General features: G+C 39.5%; 1 protein-coding gene across 1 annotated transcript in view; it reads left to right on the top strand.

The window, feature by feature from the left end:
* The window catches only part of KLHL14 (kelch like family member 14), a 114073-nt gene that overhangs the window by 37602 nt on the left and 53001 nt on the right, over window positions 1-23470 (top strand). Inside the window, exon 4 of the mRNA XM_019652064.1 lies at window positions 2549-2670. Within this exon, the coding sequence (XP_019507609.1) occupies window positions 2549-2670 (122 nt within the window). The remainder of the gene's footprint in view (window positions 1-2548; window positions 2671-23470) is intronic.

The following is a 23470-nucleotide window of genomic DNA, read 5'->3' as shown; positions in this document are numbered from 1 at the left end:
TCAAGGTAGAGTTTTAAACTTTATTTAGAGTTAAATAATATCAATACTGTGTTGGAAAATTGAGTAACGCTTTAAAAACAAAATACTCTGAGGAAAATGCCATAATAAATTAAATGACTGATACTACAAAAAATGCAAAAGATTTAGAATTTGTCTTCACTCACTAAAAAGTCCATATGTAGTGAATTCAAAGCACTGTGTCTTCACAGACAACACATAGCCAATGAGGGTAAGTGGGATTTTCTTTACTTCTATGTAATTCTTCATCACAATCCCTGAGGATGCCTGGGTGGTTTAGAGATTTATCTTAGTTTGTGTGGAGTCTTTGATTGCTGCTATGCTAGTGAGTCCTTTGAATCATGTCATTGTTGGCAGGGGTGGAATTTGTTACCATTTGCCAACCACTATTTGGTGGCTTATGTATTGGTAGTCTCAGTCCAGTTCTTAGAGGACAGAGGGCAATGACTGGCTCTTTGGGCAGATAAGATAAAGACTAGATTCTCTCCTCATCTGCAGAGATGGTCCTTCAAAGTCAGTGTTGAAAATCACCAGTGGGATTGGTCCAGGAAAGCTGGCCTTATCAGTTAATAAAATGACCTTACAAATACATGTGAGCCATAAATTTATCTCATGAAACTCATGAAACACATTTTAAAAGCATTACATTTATTTAAATATTAAAACAGATTTAATTATATTATGTTGGTCACTCCACCATGTCAGAGTGTCTTTCCTCTATGTCTCATCAGTAGATATTGTCTCTCTGCCCCACCTGCAGCCTGGCAGCACATAAATATGTCACAACAGCCACTGAATTATGACTTCCAGTTGACCAGGTCTGTCTACACGTGGTAGCTGACAGCAACCTAAAAAGAAAATTTGCTCTCATCTTGACTTCTCTTAGACTTGCAGAATGTTTTATTATTTAAATTCAAAGAAGTTGAGTTTCTGTGTGTGTGTGTGTGTGTGTGTGTGTGTGTGTGTATGTGCGCGTGCGCGCGCGTGGGTGGCAAAATTCATATTGCAATCTGATAATACATTAGGCCTATAAGTGCAGCTCCTCCTATCCATGAGTCCTTAATTGGAGTTTCTTTGGAAGGCACTTTTCCTACCGAGGCATACACAATGCATTCAATGGCACCAGAGTTTCATTAAAGGAATTCTCTTGTTCCCTTCCTTCACATGGAAATGCCATTAACTGTATTAAGTTAACTCTCCGAATGTTAGGTTCTTAACCAACAAACAGTGCTTCTCCACAAGGGCCTACTTCGCCAAGCATCCTTGAATCTGAACGACGGGCTCAATATGTAATAACAGATTCAGAGCCACACTGACTTAAGTGATCATATTTAAGAGGAACCCTTTTGTATTTATTGACTTTTTCCTTCACTCATGGTTGTTTCATTTCTTTCACCACCACCTTCAGCCTTTCCAGTAAATGAAAAGTTCAATTATATGTAAAGCGACCGTTAAATCAGCAGGCCCTTTGTGGGGGTCTGGGGCTCCTCTCCCTCCTCCAATCGCAAGTGTGCTCAATCTATTACCGTTCCTGAGGATGTACATCCATCAGGTCGAGTGTGCCGGCCAGGGTGCATCTTATAGCTTTTACTGCATATGAGACGTTGCAGGCCTGTTCTCAGGAACTGCCAGGCAGACTGGGAATCATGGTCACGGTTAATAGCAACGAATTGCCAGCTCTTGATGGGTGGGTAGTCACTCCTTTCAGTGGTTGCCCCCTGGGGGAGAAGGTAGAAAAACAGAGGGAGGGAATTAGAGTGACTGTGCACAGTTGAGCAGGTTCATACCGCTGGATCAGTGGCAAGCATTGGCAGGGCTCCACTCTGGGGAGGCTCAAAACAACCTCACAGTTTCATTTTTACCAATTGGTGCTGCTGTGTTGCCAGTGGTGCCTGGGGATGGGGTGGCAGGTGGGGGCGGGAGGGAAGAGAGGGAACTGGGAAGGGGATAAAGGCAGAAATCTCCGCTAAATTAAACAAACAAAAAGTCCTATTCGTACTGGTTAACCCACTCTGGTTAGCCTGTGCTACTAATTGTACCAAGCTGGTGTTTGAAGTTCCCTGGGTGATTAAAGAGTTGGCTCACAAACTCTCTGCATAACCTTAATTTTTTCAAGGTTCTCTGAGTGGAGAATGGCTTATAATAATGATTTTGACTAATACGATTTTTGACATGCAACTTTAATGCTTAACCTTAGTACAACTCCAGAGCATTTCATGTGTACTCAGCTGTAAAGAGTGATGATTTAAAGGGATAATATAAGAAAAAGGTCGTTCTAGAATGAACCTCTAACAAATTGCATAAAGGAAGCTTATTATTCCATGAGTATGGGGATATGCCGCTCTTCTGATCATTGTTCTGCTTGGTTCAAAAAAAAAAATTGTTGAGACATGAATGGGAGAAGAAACAGGAAAAAATGAAATAGAAATCTGCAAGCAAGGAGCATTCTTTTGATGGTTATGATTTCGTTGCTACTAAAAAGGCTCTACAATAATGTGGTTATTCATCTCCTCTTTTGTTTTGGGTGAAGAATTCGCTCTAACAAGAAAATGCTATTATTGGTTGGAGGATTGCCTCCTGGGCCGGACCGTCTTCCCAGCAATTTGGTTCAGTACTACGATGATGAAAAGAAGACATGGAAAATACTCACAAGTGAGTGCCCTCCTTTATTTATTTACCAACCTATTTATTTCAGGTTAGAGCCGTCTTGAGGAATGCGAAAACATGGCTAATCAAATTAGACATTTTATTGATTTGTTACCCTTTGGATGTCTGTTTATGTAGCACAGGGGATTTAGAGTAAAAGACTAAATTAACATTGCAAAGGTGGCCAATTTGGTAGTCGAACAGGCCTAAATGAAAATTGGCCTAACATCACTGCACGAGTTTGTTTTTCTGTGTGTGCTAAGACAGAGGGGGAGGGCGACTGAGACCTTCCCAAAGAAATTCTTCTGTTCTTTTTTTTGTTCATTGAAAAGTGAAGAAAAGTTGGCTAATAGCCCTAGTGCATTCTCTCACATCCAAATGGTTGTTTAGTTTGTTGTGTCAGTCACTAACATTCCTTTTGATGTTTAGGCATTTTTGCTCATTAATCTCTATCTAGCTTGTGGAACTGGGTCTTGAGAGAAACACCCCCTTCTGTTGCTCCACAGTTTGGATGCACAGATATTGCCATGGCCTCTCCCCAGCTGCATTAAATTGTGCTTGAAAACTTCTACCAAGATCCCCTCCTCCCGTCCTTAAAGGGTGATTGTGCTTTACAGCAAACCTCTAGCCTTGGGCTCTGAGATTTGGAACTTATTGTTATATCGGTTATGATTCCCAATCTGACTCAGTCATGGAATAAAAAATCATCGTTCCTTGAGTGCAGCAGGCTATGTACACCAGTCCCCTCGTGGGTACAGTGGCTGCACTGGTCAATAAAACTACATTTTAACTGTCAAAATTGCCCAGAGCTCTATAGATAAAATAATAAATGAGCAATTTGGATCCATAAATCAAAGCCATACATTGAAAACCAGCAAAAGTAAAAGTTAGATTTTCTTACTGCATGTGTCTTTTAAGCAGTTATATATTTTATCAGATTTTTTTAAGTCATTTTTTTCCTTTTACTGAAAGCCCTTTACAGTAATAGAAACAGGACAACAGTTTACCCGTAAGAGCAGAAGAGGAGCAAAGACATGTGACGTGGTGCTTGAAATAATACATTTCGGAGTTGGCTTACCCCAGCGAAACCTGCAGTAGCACTGTCCAGGAACTGAAACGAGAAAGCTCCCTGGATACCTATCCACTATGGTTGTAGTAAAGAAGGGGTGGAATAGTAACAGTGAGATTAAAGGGGGAAAGGAAAGAAAAATAAGTTAGGGATGACTTCAAGTGATTTTTATTCTCTTTTTGACAAAAATAGTGCCTTCAACATCTGAATGCATGACCAAGCTGTGTTTTCAAGATTCCTCAGAAACTAAAGCTAACATCAAACTAAAGAATTAATATTCTGACCCCTGATCAATACAGAAAGCCTACATACAATGAGACATGGATACTGCAAGGAGGAGAGAGGAAAGAAGAAAGACAAATGATTCTCAAAGAGAGATGCCAGAGAAGTACAGGCTAAGGGACAGGGAAATATTAGACCCAACCGATACATGATATTCATTTACAAAGCCATCTGTTTTCCCAAATACAGAAGGCCAGGTCTAATGTGCTACTTATTTGAAGTCCTTCATGAAGGAGAAAAGATTAATTAAAGTAGCATAAACAATATCTAAGAAAAGTTTATGTTTATTTTCAACCATGTTCTAAGATGGGGTGATCATCCAGTTTATTGCCCAAACCGGGGCACTTGAGAGCCATGAAATGAGGGTCTATTAATATGCTTGGGAGCAGGTATAGACTGGGACATATGGTCACCCACTCAAATTTTTCATATTGCCCGATATGACTCTTTACTGAGAGGGATGTAGTAAGAAAACATCAACTTGGATCAATTGGACCTGGGTTCAAACCCATGTCTTATGACCTTGAGCATGTCATATAAATGTCCTGAGTCATGGGTACGTCATTTAGTTATCATCATTTGAGTATACTAAAATAAAATGTGTTTATACATCATCTAACACATAGTATGAACTCAATAAATTACAGTTACTGTTGCTATTATTGAACCACCACTACCAATATTAGCACAAGGACTGCATGGACTTGTATATATTAGAGGCATCAGTTAACTTAAGGTCTCCATGCAGAAGGAAGACAAATTATACTGCAACAGACACAACACTTCAACCCACTGCTCTAGAGCAGGGAGCCTACCTTCTGTAGTTTTCATATGTTGGATGTAAAAATCTACAGACTAAGAAGTAAAGATAAATGAATATCTGTTGACTCCATTCACCACATTTGAAACTGAAGGAAATAAAGACATTAACGTGTAGAAAAGTTCTTATAATGTGAATATATTCAAGGATCTTGAACTTTTTTTTATACTCAGGCATACTCATAGCTTTGAAACGGCTGCTCACACTCTTCATTTCACTGGGACTTGTACTTTAAAAATAGAGTTTATTACCTGCTAGGCTGTGACTACATGACCCCAAGTGAAGGCATATTTTTCAGGTTTGTTGGAGACAGTTTATCTGGATATTTCTGCTGTTAGTTTGTATTTTTGTAAATTAAGGCATCTTATTTTTTTTTTTAAGATTTTTATTGGTGAATTGGGGGGATGGGAACAGTGCTGGGGAATTGGGGGAAGGGGGACAGACAAGTTGCTGTCGTTTTGTTCTTCAGTCTAGTTGTGGAGGATGTTGCTTCACTGGCCCAAGTTGGCACCATCATTGCGCTCTTCCCGGGTGAGGCAGATCAGTCGCCGGCTTCTGGACGGCCGCTCACAGCGGCTGCTGGCCGCTCACGCTGGCTGCTGGCTACACACAGCAGCCCATGGCAACCCACTTCCACAGGGACTGCAGCCCACGCTGTCGCCGGCGACTCACAGCAGCCCAGCTCCAGGTTGAGCTGTTGTTCAGTATCTTAGCTGTGGAGGGCAGTGTCACTGGCCCTCATATGTGGGATCCGAACCGGGGCCCTCCGGCATCCCAAGCGAGTTCTTAACCATCGCGCCACTCGGCCGGCCCTTAAGGCATCTTGTTTAACTAAACTAAATAAGTCAGGTAATTGAACAATTTTTACACTATTTGGACCATCTAATAATAAATGAAAACATGTTTCTCATTGGAATATGAAAATATCTAAATTCTCCCAAAATCCAGTGAAGCGTTAGGGATAGCATTGCTTCCCACTGCCATTCTTTTGACCCAGAAAAAGGGCTGAGCTAATTGGCAGGGAGGTGAGAATGACAACTAATGCCAGGAGACAGCTCCTAGTTTGGGGTCTGCCTGTTAATATACTGACTGTCTCCATATAAGCTAGCAAATAAGCTAATATACAAAAACCCAACACCTAAGGGTAGCTACAGCCACTGAATCTTAGAAACCTTTGCCCACTTGGCTTGAGCAAACATTTTTCAGCCTGTCTCACAGACATGCTCCTTTTAGAAAGAGGCAGGAGTCACCCTATTCACATACATTATACAATTAAAAGGGAGGTCGTCATAATTTTCCTTAGATTGTATCCTGTTATGTTATTTATATTTTAGAAGCATAATAATAATAATAATAATAATAATCACTTTACTAATAAATTGAATGGAGTGTAGGTGACTAAAAGTGAAAAAGTGGGTCTATATAACAAAAAGAAAACAAAATTCAACAGTCAGCCAACCAGTGGTTTCATCTACCCAAACAGCGTGAGAACAATTATTCTCTCTGGAAAGACTGTTTTGGTAACATGCTGGCACAGTTATCCTCCTCTTTGGAAAAATCACTTAATATCACATCATAAAATTAATGTTAAAAATAGTGACAGAGCTCCCCAGTCTCTTTCAGAAAACGTATTGAGAAATAACATGTAAAAATGACTGTAAAGTCCTTTTGTAAATGTGAAGTGTTAAGTAATAGAAGTGAAATTGGCATTGCTGTTCTCTTGACTGTTAATAATGAAAGGGAAGTTGAAATGTGCTTTCCTTCATTTTTGTTTTACAGTACTGCTTTTCTTGCATTCCTCCCTCCTGCACGCAGCCTCCCATTTCATTCTTAACTTATTAGAAAGCAGTACAAGAGACATGAATACTAAAACGGGTGATGTAAAAAAACATGCCTCCTGCACGTTGCAGGCCAGAAATCCTTGGTGCAAAGATCAAACAAAACAATTCCCATGACTACCGTGTATGTTTTGTAACATATTTCTTACATATCAAAGTTTTTATGGGGCCGACGTGTGGAAGCAGCTTACATTCCTCCCCAGGAGGCAGCACTGAGGAGCTGTCATTTCTATTTGTGTTCCCCATGGACCAAGTTCTTTACTGGTAGGTAAAGGTGTTTCCCAGGGCCTGACTTCCTTTGTCCTGCATTTCAGATAAGAGATTCTACTCAGTAGGTCCTTCTTATTGCTTTCTGTGAGCAGTGACAAAAAAAAAAAAGATTTCAAAATATGGGTTTATCCTTCCCGATGCCAATGATGACTTCCCACTAATAATGTTAGAATGAAAATTACAAGGGCTAAGTTAGAAAGGCTTGCTCTTCTTTCGGCCACTCTTCAGTTCCCCCCATTAGAGGTAGGGGGAAGTGTCTTTTTTTCTTCTTCCTTTCAGTTGATTTACAACTCTGTTCTCTACTTGGTAGTGCAAGGATTTGGGGACTTGTCTTTTTCAGCCATAGAAAATAAACCGTTGTGCAGAGGTTTCTTGGGCTCTCTCCTCTGGTCCATGAAACACATTTAACTTGATCCCATCCCCACAGGAAGGGTCCTGGGGCTGGGTATCACTGATTTCTCTTAGGAGTCAGAAAGGTCAGAAGCTGGTGGATTCTTCATGCTTTTTTTTTTAAAAATGTACTTTCCATAACTGTTGAAGGAATAGTCCTGAGAAAACAAACCTTATAGAAGCCATTGAACTTCAGCACGAAAAGATAAATATAGGTTTGGTCATATACAATTTCTAAGCAATGGAAAATGGTTCAATTGCTGGGTTATTCAGGGAAAAATAAACCTGTACACAGATACATTCAATTGGACTTCTTTTGTTGGTCCTTCTGTTTCTTGATTTCAGTGTATTTCTCTTCTTTGAGGGTGTATTGGGAGGAAAGTCAAGTTAATCAAAAGATAATCATCAGTTCTTATGATTATTTGTTTAGAAGGAAATAAGAAGGAAGTTCAATTGAGGGTTCTATACACGTGGGTTTTCTTGAATACCCACTCTGGGCTGGATGGTAGAGCATGAATAAGATCACCTCTCCTTTCAAGGACCTAAGGAGGCAATTACAATACAGTGAGCTAAGGAATAGATAGGGGAAACTCGGGTACTGTAGGAATACAGAAAGGGGCCTCTAATCTAAACAGGAGTTGTCAGGGAAGCTTTCCTAGAAGTAATCTCTAAAACTGAAAAAATGGGTAGGAATTATCAAGGCAAAGAGGTGGACAAAAAGTAATTTAGTAACAGAGTTCAGTACTGGGAATGCCAAAAGGCAAGAGAGTGTTGGTGCCTTCTAGAAACTGAATTTGTGTATCTAAAGAAGAGTCTGAGGTAGGGGAAGTAAGCGGTAGGGTTGGAGAGTTAACCAAAACCATATTATATGGAACTATTTCAAGGATTTGTTAAGATAGGTTCAAGGATTAAGAATTGAAAGTAGAGATCTCCCCTCTAATTTTTGTTCTCAATCTTAGTGAAAACACAGTGATGTAAAGATTTTTTTTTTAATAATAAGCATGGTAGTTGCTCTCTCTTACCTTGAAAGTTTTTATTTTAGTTCATGGAGTAATTGTTTCCATAGCTTTCATCAAAGAAGGAGAAAGAATTGTGTTTGGACCTTTTAAATATGTTAACATCTAATTTTACCTTCGGTGAGCTCAAATCTAATTTGAGATACCTGGCTGCACGTTGCTATATATCTTGAATTATTTGCTACTGTGTATTCATGCACCAGTGCATTACTGGATTTTTCATACATTTAAAAAAAATATGTGTGGTGGTCACTTCAAATACTGTATTCCATGTAAGTTGGTGCCTAGTAAAACCAGTTGACTTTATCCCTTGAATATAACAGTTGCTTTTTCTCCAGAGACTAGCATGTTTACAAATAATTTTGATGCCTTCTTTATACACAAGCTGTGTTATTTGCTACTGAGTGTGGTGTGAAGGAGGTATGGGGCACATGAGTTGCTTAAATTTTCTCTGTGTCATTCTTAGGCAAATTGCAGATTAAGTCTGGCAAACCATTGGAAGTACTGAAAGATTAAATGATCTCCTTGCCCAGCCCTCTCATTTTAAACATTCGTTTCATTAATTCAACAAATATAATTGATAGCTTCTAGGTAGCAGGCATTGTTCTAAATATAGAGGATACAATGCTGAGTCAAAACAAATACCATCATACCTTCACTAAGCTTAGAGTTTAGTGAGTGAAACAACACGAATGAATAATCCCCGACAGCAATATATAATAACAAAATGTGATAGTGCTCTGAAGGAAGGGTATCAAATATGTAAGATCTTATAATAGAGAGACCTGATCTAGTTTAGGAGTCATGGCGAATATCACCAACGAAGAGGTATTTGAGCTGAGAATTTAGGGTTGAGAAGGATTTAGTCAGGTGCCCAGGTAAAGATGTGAGAAAAGATTGCTCCAGGTTAGTTAACAGTAAGGTGCTAAGACCCTGCAGAAAGAAGGTGCCTGGCTAAACTCAGAGTGAGGGGGAGAAAGATATGACATATGGCCAAAGACTTTAGCAGAAACCAGACCACGTAGACACTTCTGTGGCAAGTTCACAATTTTGGCTTTTACTTTAAATGACTAAAAGAAAGGCTGTGTCATATGCAGAGTCACACGATGGTTTAGTGGCAGAATGAGGAACAGAGCACTCATCTCTGTACTTGCATCAAACAGTGCTGCCTCACGCACCACAACAATCCATCTCACCAACAAGTGCCATAAATTGAGAGTCCAAGCAGATGAATGGGATTTAATGAAAATATAAATGGATCCAATGTACTTGACATAGTCCCATAGTACTAAAACTAGTATAGATTAATTGAATGAGTATTCTACCCTTAGAGGTCAAGAATATAATCTTGGCTTATGGACTAAACTACAAATTATGATGTGCAAGTGATAAAATTTGCATTTAAGATTATTGACAAGCCATAATTCAATGCAAATTTCTTGACATTTTAACTCTGTCTTTGAAGCAGTGTCAAAAAGGAAACCACACACACACACACACACACACACACACACACACACAAACACACACACAAACACACTCGGCAACATCTTTCAGGCCAGATAGGTCCAAATTAAAATACAGCCCCAGACATTTGTTGATTATGAGACATTGGGCAAGCTGTTTTGTCTCTGATCTCTCTCATCTGCAAAGTGAGTGTAATTCCTTTTAGAGTTGTGAGAATTAAATTATTTATTTATTTATTTATTTATTTATTTATTTATTTATATTATTGTATTTATTTATATCACTTCATATATTTATATTTATATTATTTATATTATATTATATTATGTTAAATAATATAAATCATATAAATAAAGTTCTAAGCTCAACATCTGGAACATAGTTGTTCCTCAATAAACTTTCATTTTATTTTGGTCTATTTTGCATTCTTTTATAACCAGAGAAAACCAAAAGATTGAGTCTTGTTACTCTGCTCTTATCTTCAAGGGTTTGAGAAGGAAGACACACCTTTGATTCAGAATGAAATTTCTGTTTATTAGCATGAACCTTATATGTATCAGTCAGGATGGGCTAGATTATGCTGTGGTAACAAACAACTCCAAAATATCAGGGGCTTAAACCAACAAAAAATGTATTTCTCACTCATGCTTCATGTCCAGCATGGGTTGGCAGAGGGCATCTGCCCATCAGAGTCATTCGGGGAGGAATCCAGGCATGTGGGGCTCCATCTCAACATGTATTTCCACCATCAGCAGAGCAGGGGGAAGACTGTGCTGAAGCATCTTGTATTGGTTATTATGTGACATTTATCTTTTCTGCTCACAGAACTGCACCCCATTTCAAGGCGGCAGGGAAACATAACCTTACCAAGGTTTTCAGGAGAAGGAAAATCCGAGTATTTGGTGAACAACACAATGTGCCAATATGTCCTGCTGGATGGACATCAGATATTCCATGTACTCTCCATGTCATGCTCAAAGTACATTCACTCCTCTTCCCAAGGGGAGATCACCCCAAATCATCAAGCTCAGGGTCAAGCTCTGAGGTAGGGACAACCATCCCAGTATCAGGTTCCTTTGAGACTCCTCTTGATCTGGAAACAAACTAAAAAGCAAATGATCTTGTCCCCTCACACATAATGCACAGTGATAGGTTAGGGATAGGACCAGCACAAAAAACATTTTAATTTGAAAAAAGCATAGCAATTTAGCAGTCCCATCAAATAGACATTTTGAAGAGCGCCTAGCCAAGGTTGTGTTCCTCGATTGGGGCCTTTCCTAATTCTGCTCATTGTGTTTGGTTCTCCGTGGCCCCTTGCTCCACTTATGGGAGAGTCTTCTTTATCCATTATTTTCCTTGACCTTATCTGAAGTGAACCTGAGAACATACTCTTCCTGGGAGTGGAAGAGTTTTCTAAGTACCTTTCATTCTGTAGACATTTAAGGGACAATGGTTATTTTGAATTTCTAATTGTCACAGCCCCTTTTAGTCCAGACTGGTGGGTCTTTTGGCAATTAACCCCCTGAAAAACTTAGCTGTCTTCTTATGTTTCTTTATTATTATTATTAATTATTATTATTGTTATTATTATTATTACTATTATTATTTTCAGGTGTACAAAACAACATAGTGATTAGACATTTGCATGCTTCACAAAGTGATAACCCCAACAAGACTACTCCATCTGACACCACACATAGCTGTTACAATACCATCGTACCTTCCTATGTTTCTATCTACTCCATGGCCAGTGATCATGTCTACAGTTCTTTTCTAATATACTTCTTAGATTGCTTTTTCCTTTGCTTTCTTGTCCTCATTCCCCAGCCCCTCTCTAATAGTTTCTCTATATATTCATATACCAACCAGGCTTTAATAGAATATCTCCCTTTTGACTCTTTTCCCCGAGTTAAAAGAGTTTACTGGGTATCTCAACCTCCATTGAAACTTTCTTCTAAGACATTCTAACATGGTGAAATTACTCTGAAAGCCATACCTTTAATTTTGTCTTTGTCAGTAGCCAAGTTTTAATTTACTTTTCTTGCTCAAAATTTTTCTCATTTTGTGTATGATACGCAAAACCAAAATCTTTTACCCAGTGAGATTGAAAAATATTGCTTCTTCTAATGCTGCATACTGCTAGTTTTTGGACTCTATTTCCTTTCAATCCTGCTTATAAATGAGCCAATTTTTTTGTGAGATCATCTTTTTTTTGGTAGTTTGTGCCAAGTGCAGCCAACAGTGACCAATATACACTATCAACATTCTGTTTTCCAACCTCTTCCGTTGGAGGTGGTAGTTCATTAAGTAACTGATTAGCCATCCAAGTAAGAGCAAACCACAGTTTTACCAAGTTGTTTTCCATACTATAATGTGCATTTCCATCTGTCCACTCTCCATTATCAATGTCTTTGTTATCAGCCACCGAGTGCTCTTGGTACCAGTGCCTGAATCAGTCAGATTAGGCTAGGCGGTCTTAACAACAATCTCAAAATTTTATTGGCTAATATAAGTAAAGATTTCTTTCTTTCTATGTCACATGTCTATGGTAGGTTGGCTGGGGTCTCTGTTTCACATCTCATTCCAATACCGAGGTTCATGGCAACTCCACGATTTGGCATGTCACTATTGCCATGGCAAGGGAGAGGACTATTTCACACTGACTCGTTAAGCATCTGCCCTGAATTTACATATTTTATTGTCAACAACAAATAACTAGGCCACACCTTACCTGATAATGGGTAAAGAAGTGCAATCTTCCTAAGCTATCAGAAGGAGGATAATCAAATATTTGTTTAATAATCCTAATCATTGCAACAGTGCACCCTTATGTTCAACAAATATTTGATTCACTCTTCTTGTCACATTTAAAATATTCTTGCTTCTCCTGTGAGCATTTATTAATCACTAGAGATGGCTGCTCCATGCATCTTTCTATCTCTTCCTGCATCAGTGTGACTATATTTTCAGGACTTATCTTTATTCAAAGAAGATTAGATGTTTCTATAGTAACGAAAACGTTTAAAAGTACATTCCAAATATTACAATGCATTTGGGGTGGAATTTCTCAAATTTTGATGTCCCTCAACTAGTTTAAATATGTATGACATTCACGTCTATAATACAGTTATACAAATATGTCTATAGAGATAAATTATATAGCTACATATAACTCCCACAGAACAGAATGGATTTTATCATTTAGAGACACCTTATTTAAAAAAGAATTGAAATGCCTTTGAAAATTACAAGAAAAAAATTGAAAAGATAATTGTGGTGAGTGATTATTAGATGCAAATACCTCCATCAAAATAAAGGAGTAACGAAGGCTGAGTGCCAATTAGCACACTGGTTCTTTTTGGATCCATAAGATGACTCTTTGGGGGAGATAGGAACCAAATGTGTATTTCTTGACTATCTGACCACTTAGAAATTTTGATTTTGTGTACCAAACATAAAATGACTCCATTACTGGGAAATGATCCCTCTATGGCCACACCCTTATATTATTGAAGATTTTGCTTTTGATGGAGAAAACAGTTGTGCTTTGTGGAAGATGCCTTAAGAGCCTGGCCATATTCAGCTGGCATTAAAGACGGTTTTGTGAAAGGGAAGTGCCGAGCAGACACTTTCTTACCTCTCTGGATGTCAAGGCAAACTACTGCTCCTTACAATGTGTGCTAATTATTAATCCTACCAACATGCCTTGTTTGGTCATTAAGTCTTAATTTCTTTTTTAAAAATTAAGATTGAGTTCCAGGTATTTAGCTCAAACAATAATCATCGTGAGTTTCAAAGACTGAAATCTTCCCACATTTTTATGTTGAGAACGCAGAGCAGTTTCAGAAAACCCTACTGCTAAGGCAATGATGTGTCACTTTCACTTTCATTATATGTTTTTAATCAGAGCGTGACTTCACACTAGACAAAGCGATACTTTATGCATGGTCTCACTTGTTTTTGCTAAAATCTTTTGACATGATTAATTTTACTTTAATGCTTTTGTCTTGTTGTAATGGTAAGGATGATGGGTATAAACCAGGCAAAAATACATGCTTTTCTATTATAATGCCTCTGAGCATTAAAAATATCTTAGATGAAAAGGGAAGAAAAAATCACAGGAGACTGGTCCGACTGGAATTAAATTTCTTGCTACCTGAACACAGAGTACATGAGATTTAGAAAAAAAGATTCAGTCATTGTTTTTAGTTTTATTTTTGGTATTTTTTATAGCAATTTATTCATCTGTATGATTAGATCTGAAGAGGAGGAGAGATTGTAGCTCACGGATTTCTTGATCTCATTTGTCGCTTTATAGCGTTTACCTCCTTCACAGTATTAAGGGACCAAAATATTAACCAATTCAATACGAGGTGTATTTCGACCAGATCGAGGTAAAGCCAAACTACACTTCGCCATGGTGATGCCTGGCATTTCATATAGGATGGTTTTTGGCTGTCCTAATTTTCAAACTAAAAGAATCGAATACAATATCCTTTGTCCAAAATTACAGAAAAGTAGTGATGTAGATGACTTGAAGAAAACAATATACCATTCAACAAGTGAGACCTGCTTTGTGAGCAGCTGTCAAAATATCAATTCTACCATGTTCAACTTTTTAAAAATAAACAATAGAGTTACTTGCCCACAGTACAAGAGTATAACACCTTCCTTTTTTTTTTACCTGTCTGCTTGTTTTACTTGCCTTCTAAATAAATCCTATTACAATCAAAATATCATCTAGCACCGTCCAGTAGAAATTTATACAACTCTATCTGCACAGTCTAGTAGGGCCATCACTAGCTGTATGTGGCTAATAAGTACTTTACATGTGGCCACTAGAGGAGAAATTGAATTTCTAATTTTATTTCATTTTAGTAGATTTACATTTCAATAACCCCCTGTGACAAGTGGTTTCTGTATCAACAGCACAGCTCTCCATGGCAGAAAGCTGTGTGATATGTTCATAATGCACCTAGGAGAATTGTCTGCCACCCCAAATCTGCTGGCCCAAACCTAGTCCCCTCTAAGCAAGAAAAAAAATAGGTGACCCCATGAAATAACTAAATACAAAGAACACCGATTGAACCACATGTGAGCCCTCTTCTAGATACCAGGGTTTCACCTTTGGCTTTCTCATTCTCTCCTTCCACAAATCCTCACTTTTTCATCTAAGTTACCTGGTGTATTCATTCCCTGGGGCTGCCATATCAAAGTACCAAAAAACTGGGTGGCTTAAAACAACAAAAATTTATTCTCTCACAGTTCTGGAGGCTAGAAGTCCAAAATCAAAGTGTCAGCAGGACCATGAGCCCTCCCAAGACCAAGAGCCTAGGGGAGAAGACTTCCTTTCTTCTCCCTAACTTCTCGTGGCTCCTGGAAATCCATGGTATCCCTTGGTTTGTAGCTTCATCATTCCAATCTCTTCCTTGTCTTCACATGGCCTTCTTCCCTGTGTCACTCCTCTGTGTCTCTGTGTCTAAATCTTCCTCTCGTTTCTCTTATAAAGACATTTGTCATTGACCTTAGAGCCCATCCTCATCTAGTATGACCTCATCTTAACTTGATCACATCTGCAAAGACCCTATTTCCAAATAAATTCACATTCACAGGTCCTGGGGGTAAGGATTTAAACATATGTATTTGGGGGACACAATTCAACTTAGTATACCTAGTAAATGACACACATAAGGAAGAAACATAACAAGACAAACAGCTATTAGACACTGCATGTGAGGCACGCATTCTAAGCACTTTACTTGCCTTTATTCATTTAGTTCTTCAACAACAGTCTATGGCATTCTTCATGCAGATGAAGAAATGGCGGCACAGAGACATTAAGTAATTTGTTTAAGGTCACACAGATGGTAAACGACACAGCCAAAATGTGTACCCAAATAAAGCTCCAGAGCCTACGCTCTTTTCTGTTTCAAGCATTACTGTAGTAATAACAGAGTGCATATTGTAAAAAGAATTAAAGGTGAAGCAAGACTAGACAGGCTATTTCAGCATTTTATGCAGAATAGAATAGAATATTCTCTACACAAATGTAGGATATTATATCCTAAATGTGTATATTTATTTGTTGAACTTTCCACTATCCCCTTTGTTATTAATTGAAGACTGAAGGAAGGGTATTGTATTGGGTTATTTATAGGTGAAAATTATTTTAGAATGAGGCACTCTTCCCTTCTAGGGGACTTGCAAATCCTGCCACTGTTCTCTGTGTACCTCCTCACTTGCAAAAATCTTAACTGTAAGGTCTGTGTGACAAGACATGATTTTTTTAAAAGAGGGGAAATCTGTGCATTTATATTCTCTCAGTTGTCTGTTTTATCTGGTACTGTTTTATGGTATACTGGTAAACCTCAGACCTTTGTTTCCCATTCATTCACAAATTCGTTTGACGATAATCATTAACTTTGCCAAATATCAGTAGCTGCTCTTGTGTGTGCATAAACATTTCCTAGGATTAAATTATTTCTTCCACTTTACAGCTTTCATATTTTTAAAAAATGATAAAGCATCCTTTTTTGTCTTTACTCTTGTCAAAAACTCAAGTCATTTTCCCCACCTGAGTGATAATCAAAAGACAAATGTGCAGATGAATTAAGGAGAAGTGCAATGGTTATTTGCTTTCAATCTTATTAAATTTGCAAGGTTTGATATTCTATATTGTGTTTGTCAGAAATACATGTAAATAAGTTTCTAGATCTAATTCAGGAAACAATTCATAATGGTTCTCATAATTTATATGTATCTCTGATGTCCAGTTAATTTGCTGATCTCAGCATTGGGGTTTCCTCTTCCATGCCTTGCTCCAATTTCAGCCTTGAGCTGAAAGCTTGAGTAGACATGGGTTCAAGGTGAAACCACAAGGGTGGCACTACCACACATTTGCACTAGGATGGAGTAACCTTTCCTGACCTTTGGAGAAATTTTAAGTTTCCCATACTCTGTTTAAAAAGAGAAGAAAACCAAAAGATAAAATGCATATTACTTTAAGATGCAACTTTTGCTCCTTTTACCAAATAAAGTTTAGTCATTTACAAATATGAAAGCCAATGCCTGATTCTGCCATGGTCTGAGGAAAGCCAAGGATGGAGTTCAGTTCTTTTTACAGCTCAGCTAGCGTCATATACTCATAGAGAGAATTCTTTTTCTAAGCTGCACACAAGCTATACCCCAACCAGTTCTACATAAGAATATGTGACTTGATAATGGAAACCCACCGTAAGAGGATGGAACAGTGAAAATTCATTAATGCTACTGGAAAATAAAAGACATTTATTTTTCCTGAAAGTAGGTTAGCAGCTTCACCCTCATGCACGTTGCTTCCTTAAACAGAATTGATGGCGGCAGGGAGAGCGCAAAGCAGTACCTCCTGAGGCCTTCCGACTTTCACTTGTTTGCAGTATATAATATGTCACTGGACAGAATGCAAACACAGGAATGTAAACATATGCACATTTCCCAGAATAAATGAATAAACAGCATAAAAAAAAGACTTTTCCTTTTGAGAAAAATCTGTAAGTAGTAGTTGTCTTTCCAGAAGTCGGCAAATTTTTTCTTTAAAGGGCCAGATATTTGGGGGTTTGCAGCCTTAAGGTCTCCATCACAACTACTCAACTCTACCATTATAGCACAGAAGCAGCCATAGGCAATATAAATGAGTAAGAATGGCTGTGTTCCGATAAAACTTGACTTATAAAATTAAGTAGAGGGTTGGATGTGACCTGCAGGCCGTAGTTTGCCAACCTTGCACTCTAATCTAAGGACCTATCTATTTTATTCACAAATCACACCACTTGGTAGTAAAACAATACTTGTCATTATATAGCCAATCACTAACATTATTAGACTGACTGAGCCCTTTACAAGTGTTACCTTGTTTAATCACCACAACAATCCTCTGATGCAAGTTATTTTGTGACTCCCATTTTATAGAGGAGGAGCCAAGGCATAAAGAGGTAAAATGACTGGTCCAATGCCATGAGGAAGAAGCAAAGCCAAGATTCAAACTCAGGTAGTGTCAATCCACAGATCGCGCTTTTAAGTCACAAGCGATACTGACTCTCGGGAAATGTTTGGTGAACTTCCTCCCTCACTTCAGAGACAGGCTCTGTTCTGGACATAAATGAAATGCTTTCTCTGCCGGCAACATGGGGGCAGACACTATATCTATCTTGTTGACTTACTCCACTCGCCTGCCTGGCTCAGAGGACATACCCCACAGACAATGCGCAAATGTTGAGTCAGGGCATTAACTCTCACGCTTGCCAGGGCCACAGGCAAACACGAAAGTAGCTAAACGTTGCCTCATTAGCCATGGGGTCCTCCAGGAGGTTAAATACTGCTCGTGCTGAGACAATGTCAGCCTTTCAAATTTAGGTCCAGCCCTTAAACCGGGGTGTAGTTAGATTTTTCTGCTTATCTTAATTCTATCTTTGAACTTGCAAACCTCTGTTACATGAACTAGCCTCTTTGCAGATGACACGGGTAAAAGAAGTAAAGGATAAAAAGACAAAGAAGGGGAGTTCTGATGTTACAAACACTGAAATGGTCATGAGCACTTACTATGTGCCCAGCATTGTGTTTAGCGCGTTACAGCCATCTTCTTATTCAGTGCTCGCAAGATCCCATTTTAAGGCAGATGTAACTACCCTGATAAGGACTTCAAACACCAAGGCTTATGAAGACTAAACAGCTTGTTCCAATTTGCAGTTAGTAAATATATGAGTTAATGCTCCAAAGCATGCATTTTTTACTCCAAAAGCTGGATGCTGACCACCGTGTGACACTGCCTTCGTTGAAGTGTCCTCTACCTCCGTGGCTTGAGGCTAACACAGATGGAGAATGTCTATGTGCTAGACATTGTGCTGTGAGCCGTCCATGGATTATCTCATTCAATACTCAGAGTAACAAGGTGAGGTGGAAATCACTGTTATGCCCATTTTGTTGGTGAGGAAACTGAGGTCAAGAAGTGTGTCCAGGCCAGTTTGTGGTGGAACCAGACTATGAACCCAAGCTGTTGGCTTCAGGGCCTACCTCTTAAACTCAATATTGCACTGCTTTCCTCTTGTCACCAGGATTTTAAGGAGAAGAGTAGACATGTATTGAGGGCTCTCTAGGCTAATGGAACTTTCTATGTTTATTGGGTGAATGTTATCCTCATAACCACCCTGGATAATATCCCTAATCTAGTCTTCACAATTGGAAAGCACTTTCAAGTCTATTATTCACTGGGTCCCCCATAATAACCCTGTGAGACAAACAGGTCAGGTATTATTATCACTGTTTGACACATGAGGAAACTGAAGTTCAGAGCAGTTAAGTGACTTGTCAAGGTTATGCCATAATTGATGAATTTGTGACTCAAACTGGTGGCTTCTGACCTAACTTAGCACAGTGTTCGTTATATTAAGTCATGTTCTATGAAACCTTGTTAGGAGTTCTTTGACCTGTAACTGACATTATTTGATCTCTTTCTAGTATGGTATTTTTTTTTCCAACTGGATTATTTAGAAAAGTATGTATCAGAAGTTTTCAATTATCTCAAGCCATTTTGAAAGGAAAATAATTAGCTTTTTGGTTGCAAATAATGCAGAGGTGAGAACTCACAAGGTGCCATATTACAGCTGAAGCATACTTGGTGAGCAACACAGGATTCCAACAGGGAACAGATGATATTTGTTTAATAATGAGAGAGCTACACAGAGATGTGGGCAAGGGCTGAGAACACCTCAAGGAGTAGTGAACCCCACTTCCCCATCCCCTAGGGCTAATAACAGTAGGGCACTATTACCACCCCCAGACCTGAAAGGCAATGGAGGGAGAAGTTACCAGAACCAGAGGCAGAAAAGGCTGTGCTGAGACGGCCACCTAATAGGACCTTCGTTCAAATGAAAAAGGCCATCCACACTGACCCAGAAGAAGGAAACCAGGGGAGGAAATACCATGACTTTCCTCTCCTTTCGCCCTCAGTCTTCTGAAACCAATTTCAGGCCAAAACCAGGAGAAAGGGAGCCTCTAGATGTGATCAGTGCCACTGGTACCCGGAAGAACCGAGCAGGGTCATTGGGGGTGGAGAGTGGATCTGCAGGGGTCATCAGGAGATGCCCAGCATTGGCTGTTCATGAAGCTGCCTTTTATTAGAAACCAAAATCTATGATTAAAAGTGTTAAAATATAGGACCAGCCGAGTGGCGTGTTGGTTAAGAGTTGGCTTGGGACGCCAGCTCTGAGCAGCAGGGCCCTGGTTCAGATCCCACATGAGGGCCAGTGACGCTGCGCCCTCTACAGCTAAGATGGTGAATAACAGCTCAACCTGGAACTGAGCTGCCCTGAGTCACCGGTGCCGGCATAGGCTGCCATGGGCTGCCGTGAGCGGCCATCTAATGGCCAGCGAGCAACTGCCTCACCCGGGAAGAGTGCAATGATAATACCAACATGGGCCAGTGAAGCAACGTCCTCCACAACTAGACTGAAGAACAAAAGGACAGCAACTTGTCTGTTCCCTTGCCTGATTCCCCAACACCATTCCCCTCCCCCAATTACCCAATAAAATCTTAAAAAAAAAAAAGAAAGTCAAAATATAGATACATTTTCAGTTCTTGGGAACTGTAATATCTAGTTTTGCTTACTCAAGCTCCTCAATACCTGAGCTGTTTTATATTTTCTACTGGGTCTAACTGACCCACTACCAAGTAAACAAACTGGAGTGGAAGCAGGTAGCAAGGGGACAGTGACATGTCCCACCAAGTCAAGCCTGTAACCAGTATTACCCTTTGCCCATCCCCCACAGTAAGGGTGACCATGACTGTTTGACTTTAAAAAGATGGATTACTTTTCTTCTTCCCCATGATTCTCTTGGCCAGTTGAAGACAGTCTCCATGGTGCAGCATTATGCTTTGCACACATCAATGTCACACAGTAAAAATTAGTGGTTTGACTCAGCTTTATCAGATAACACAAGTGGGGTTTGTGGTGAGAACTGAGACTGCTGTATTCAATAGTGTAGATCCCTGTTGGGTTCTGTGAGTTCCTTGTTTATGGGGCACAGCTCTGCTATAGTATTGCTGCTCGCCATTTTCCCAGTCTCTCTCTCTCTCTCTCTCTCTCTCTCTCTCTCATTGTTGTTCATATCACAGTACACCTGAGGCTCCGTTTCTGATAAAGAAATGGCACTACATGTCTGGGGGATAGTGTAGGTTGGGCTGGGGTCTCCTGATTGTCTCTATATGCTGAAGGAAAAGCCATTGCTGGGAGGGTCCTTTGGGCAACTCACACTGTCTATTTTTCAAGGTCAGATGTGTATGTGTGGATTTAAATGGGTGAGTCAAGCAAGTGGGTTCACTGTGCTTGAGACTATTAGAGAAAGCTCCCCCAAACTTGTGTACACTAGAGAATCAAGTGTTCTAACATTTTTCACCACAGAAAACATTTCACAATGGTAACTGAGGAAGGCCAGTCATGTGAAAAAGAAGTTGGATTAATTAGCCATTTAAAAGGAATGTGTCAAGGTTGGGGGAGAGGAAACCTTTTCACAAGTGAACAGAAAACAGGTAAAAAAGCAAATTTCACTGGAATCAAGCCTGCACAAATGCTCCATGAATGCAGATGTCAATAATGAATTATTTTTAATGAGCATTATTAACTTCAATAAAAATCTAGTTTGGCAGTCATTTTTTTCCTTTCTTTTATCCCTTAAATAGATTGTTCCCATTAGGAAGAGCTTAGCTCTTACCTCTGCACGTTTTTGTGACATTTGGCACCAGGACATCAGGCTGGCAGACAACTGCTGCCCCCCCTGCCTCTCTAAAACTTCCCAAAGGTGTGCATCACTTTGCAGACAACTAAGGAATGTCCAGGTTTCCTCTCAGCAGGACTTTAAATGTGGACTTTGCCGCTTTTGTTGTCCCCTGCCTACTGATGTTATCGAAGTGTACGGAATTGAGGGTATAATTATTAGAGTGGCTCAAAAATTGCCAGCCTCATATCACTAGCACACTCTTCGCCCATGTGGGAGTAAAGAGCAGTCTCTTTGGAAAACACACTTTGTTCTGCAACTGCACTTTTCATCTGGCCTCTGCGCCCATCTCACCGTTCTCTCATATGTCCATTTGATAAGGGCAATGTGAGGAGGATACCCTTACAATCCATGTGCTTCCAAGGGAACAGAAAAGGAAGACCTTGAGGAAGAGTAAATTAATGACAATTAGTAACATATGTGCAGATGCTGGGCCGACCCGCTAGTGAAATCATGTATAACACGGAGAGTTTTATTTGGCAATGCATTCTGGTCCAGAGAGAATCCATTCTGTACTTCGAGCACTCCTAATACCTCCCTTATCTCAATGAAAGTCATATCTACCTGGGAAAGTCACCTTTTACTCTGAAAATGGAGCTTTGTAAAAAAGCATACTTTCTCAGGTATCTTTCTGGATGCCTGGTGAAGTTCTAGTGTTCAGGCCAAGGTCATCCACAGCCCTCTTCTCATCCTTAACACCCTGCCTGCATTGTGGCATCCATAATCGTTGACGATGGAGCACTAATCTATGTTTCTTTCCCAGGCCTCTCTTGAAACCCACGACTTCTGTGTTTCCAACTGCCTTCTGAACATCTCCATTTGGCCTTAAAATCGTTATCTTGCCTTCAAACCCATTGTCTTTGTTGTTCTCTATTGTAGCAAATGACATCTTTATCCCCCCAACCTGCAAACCTAAGTGTCATGCCGGATTTGTCCCTGTCCTCTAATCCCTTCTTTATCCTGTCAAAAACGGCCATCATTATTATCTTCTGTATTCATTTCAATCATCTTTTCATCTCCATTCACGCTGTCAGTCCCTGGCATAAAATCTTCAGTGAATTCCCAAAACATCTTTCTGCACGACTTCTAAAGCCTGCCCCCCCCTGCCCCCAAATTCACTGCATACCAATTCTTCCATCCCACACCTTTCCTCCAGCTTTTCCAAGCTACATGCAGATCCCTGAAATGTGGTCCTCCTGAGAGCTAGGCCACTGCTCGTGCCCTTTCCGCTGCGTGGAATGGGCTTCAGCTCTGTCTAGTTCCACACACCACCGTGCAGCACTGGCTCTATGTCAAGCTTTGTGCTAGGAATTTGAAATACAAGGAAGACATGGCCCATATTATTAAGGCCTCCACAATTTTCGCAATACACAGAAATGAATCAGTTCTGAATAATGTGATAGACCAAGATAAATGTAGGTATAGGGTGCTAAGGGCATTACACCCACTTGGCCATGAACCACCTGATCAAATGCCAGGGTAACTCCTGACCCACCTTTCACAAATGATTACTGCCTCCTCTGTGTTGTCACAATGCCCTGCCCATACTTACCTTAGAAAGCTTATTGTTTTGCACTCCAGTTGTTTAAATGGCTGCCTTCTTATACTGAAAGAAAGAATACTGTGGCTTAGTTACCTTTATAGTCACTGTGTCAAGCATATGTAATAATCGAAGAAATGAATGAATAGTGCTTAAACAGCAATAACAACTTAAGCAACTCAGGCAGTCAGTCAGTTTACCTTCACATCTTATTTATACAATGATCAATTTGGATGAGAGTTGCATCAAATTCTTTGAGATTTTATATATATATATAATTATAAATATATATTTATATATATATAA

This window comes from Hipposideros armiger, unplaced genomic scaffold (assembly GCF_001890085.2).
Source record: "Hipposideros armiger isolate ML-2016 unplaced genomic scaffold, ASM189008v1 scaffold_173, whole genome shotgun sequence".
NCBI classification, from domain to species: Eukaryota; Metazoa; Chordata; class Mammalia; order Chiroptera; family Hipposideridae; genus Hipposideros; species Hipposideros armiger.
Note: the sequence above shows the minus strand (reverse complement) of the source record. Positions and strands in the feature narration are given on the sequence as shown.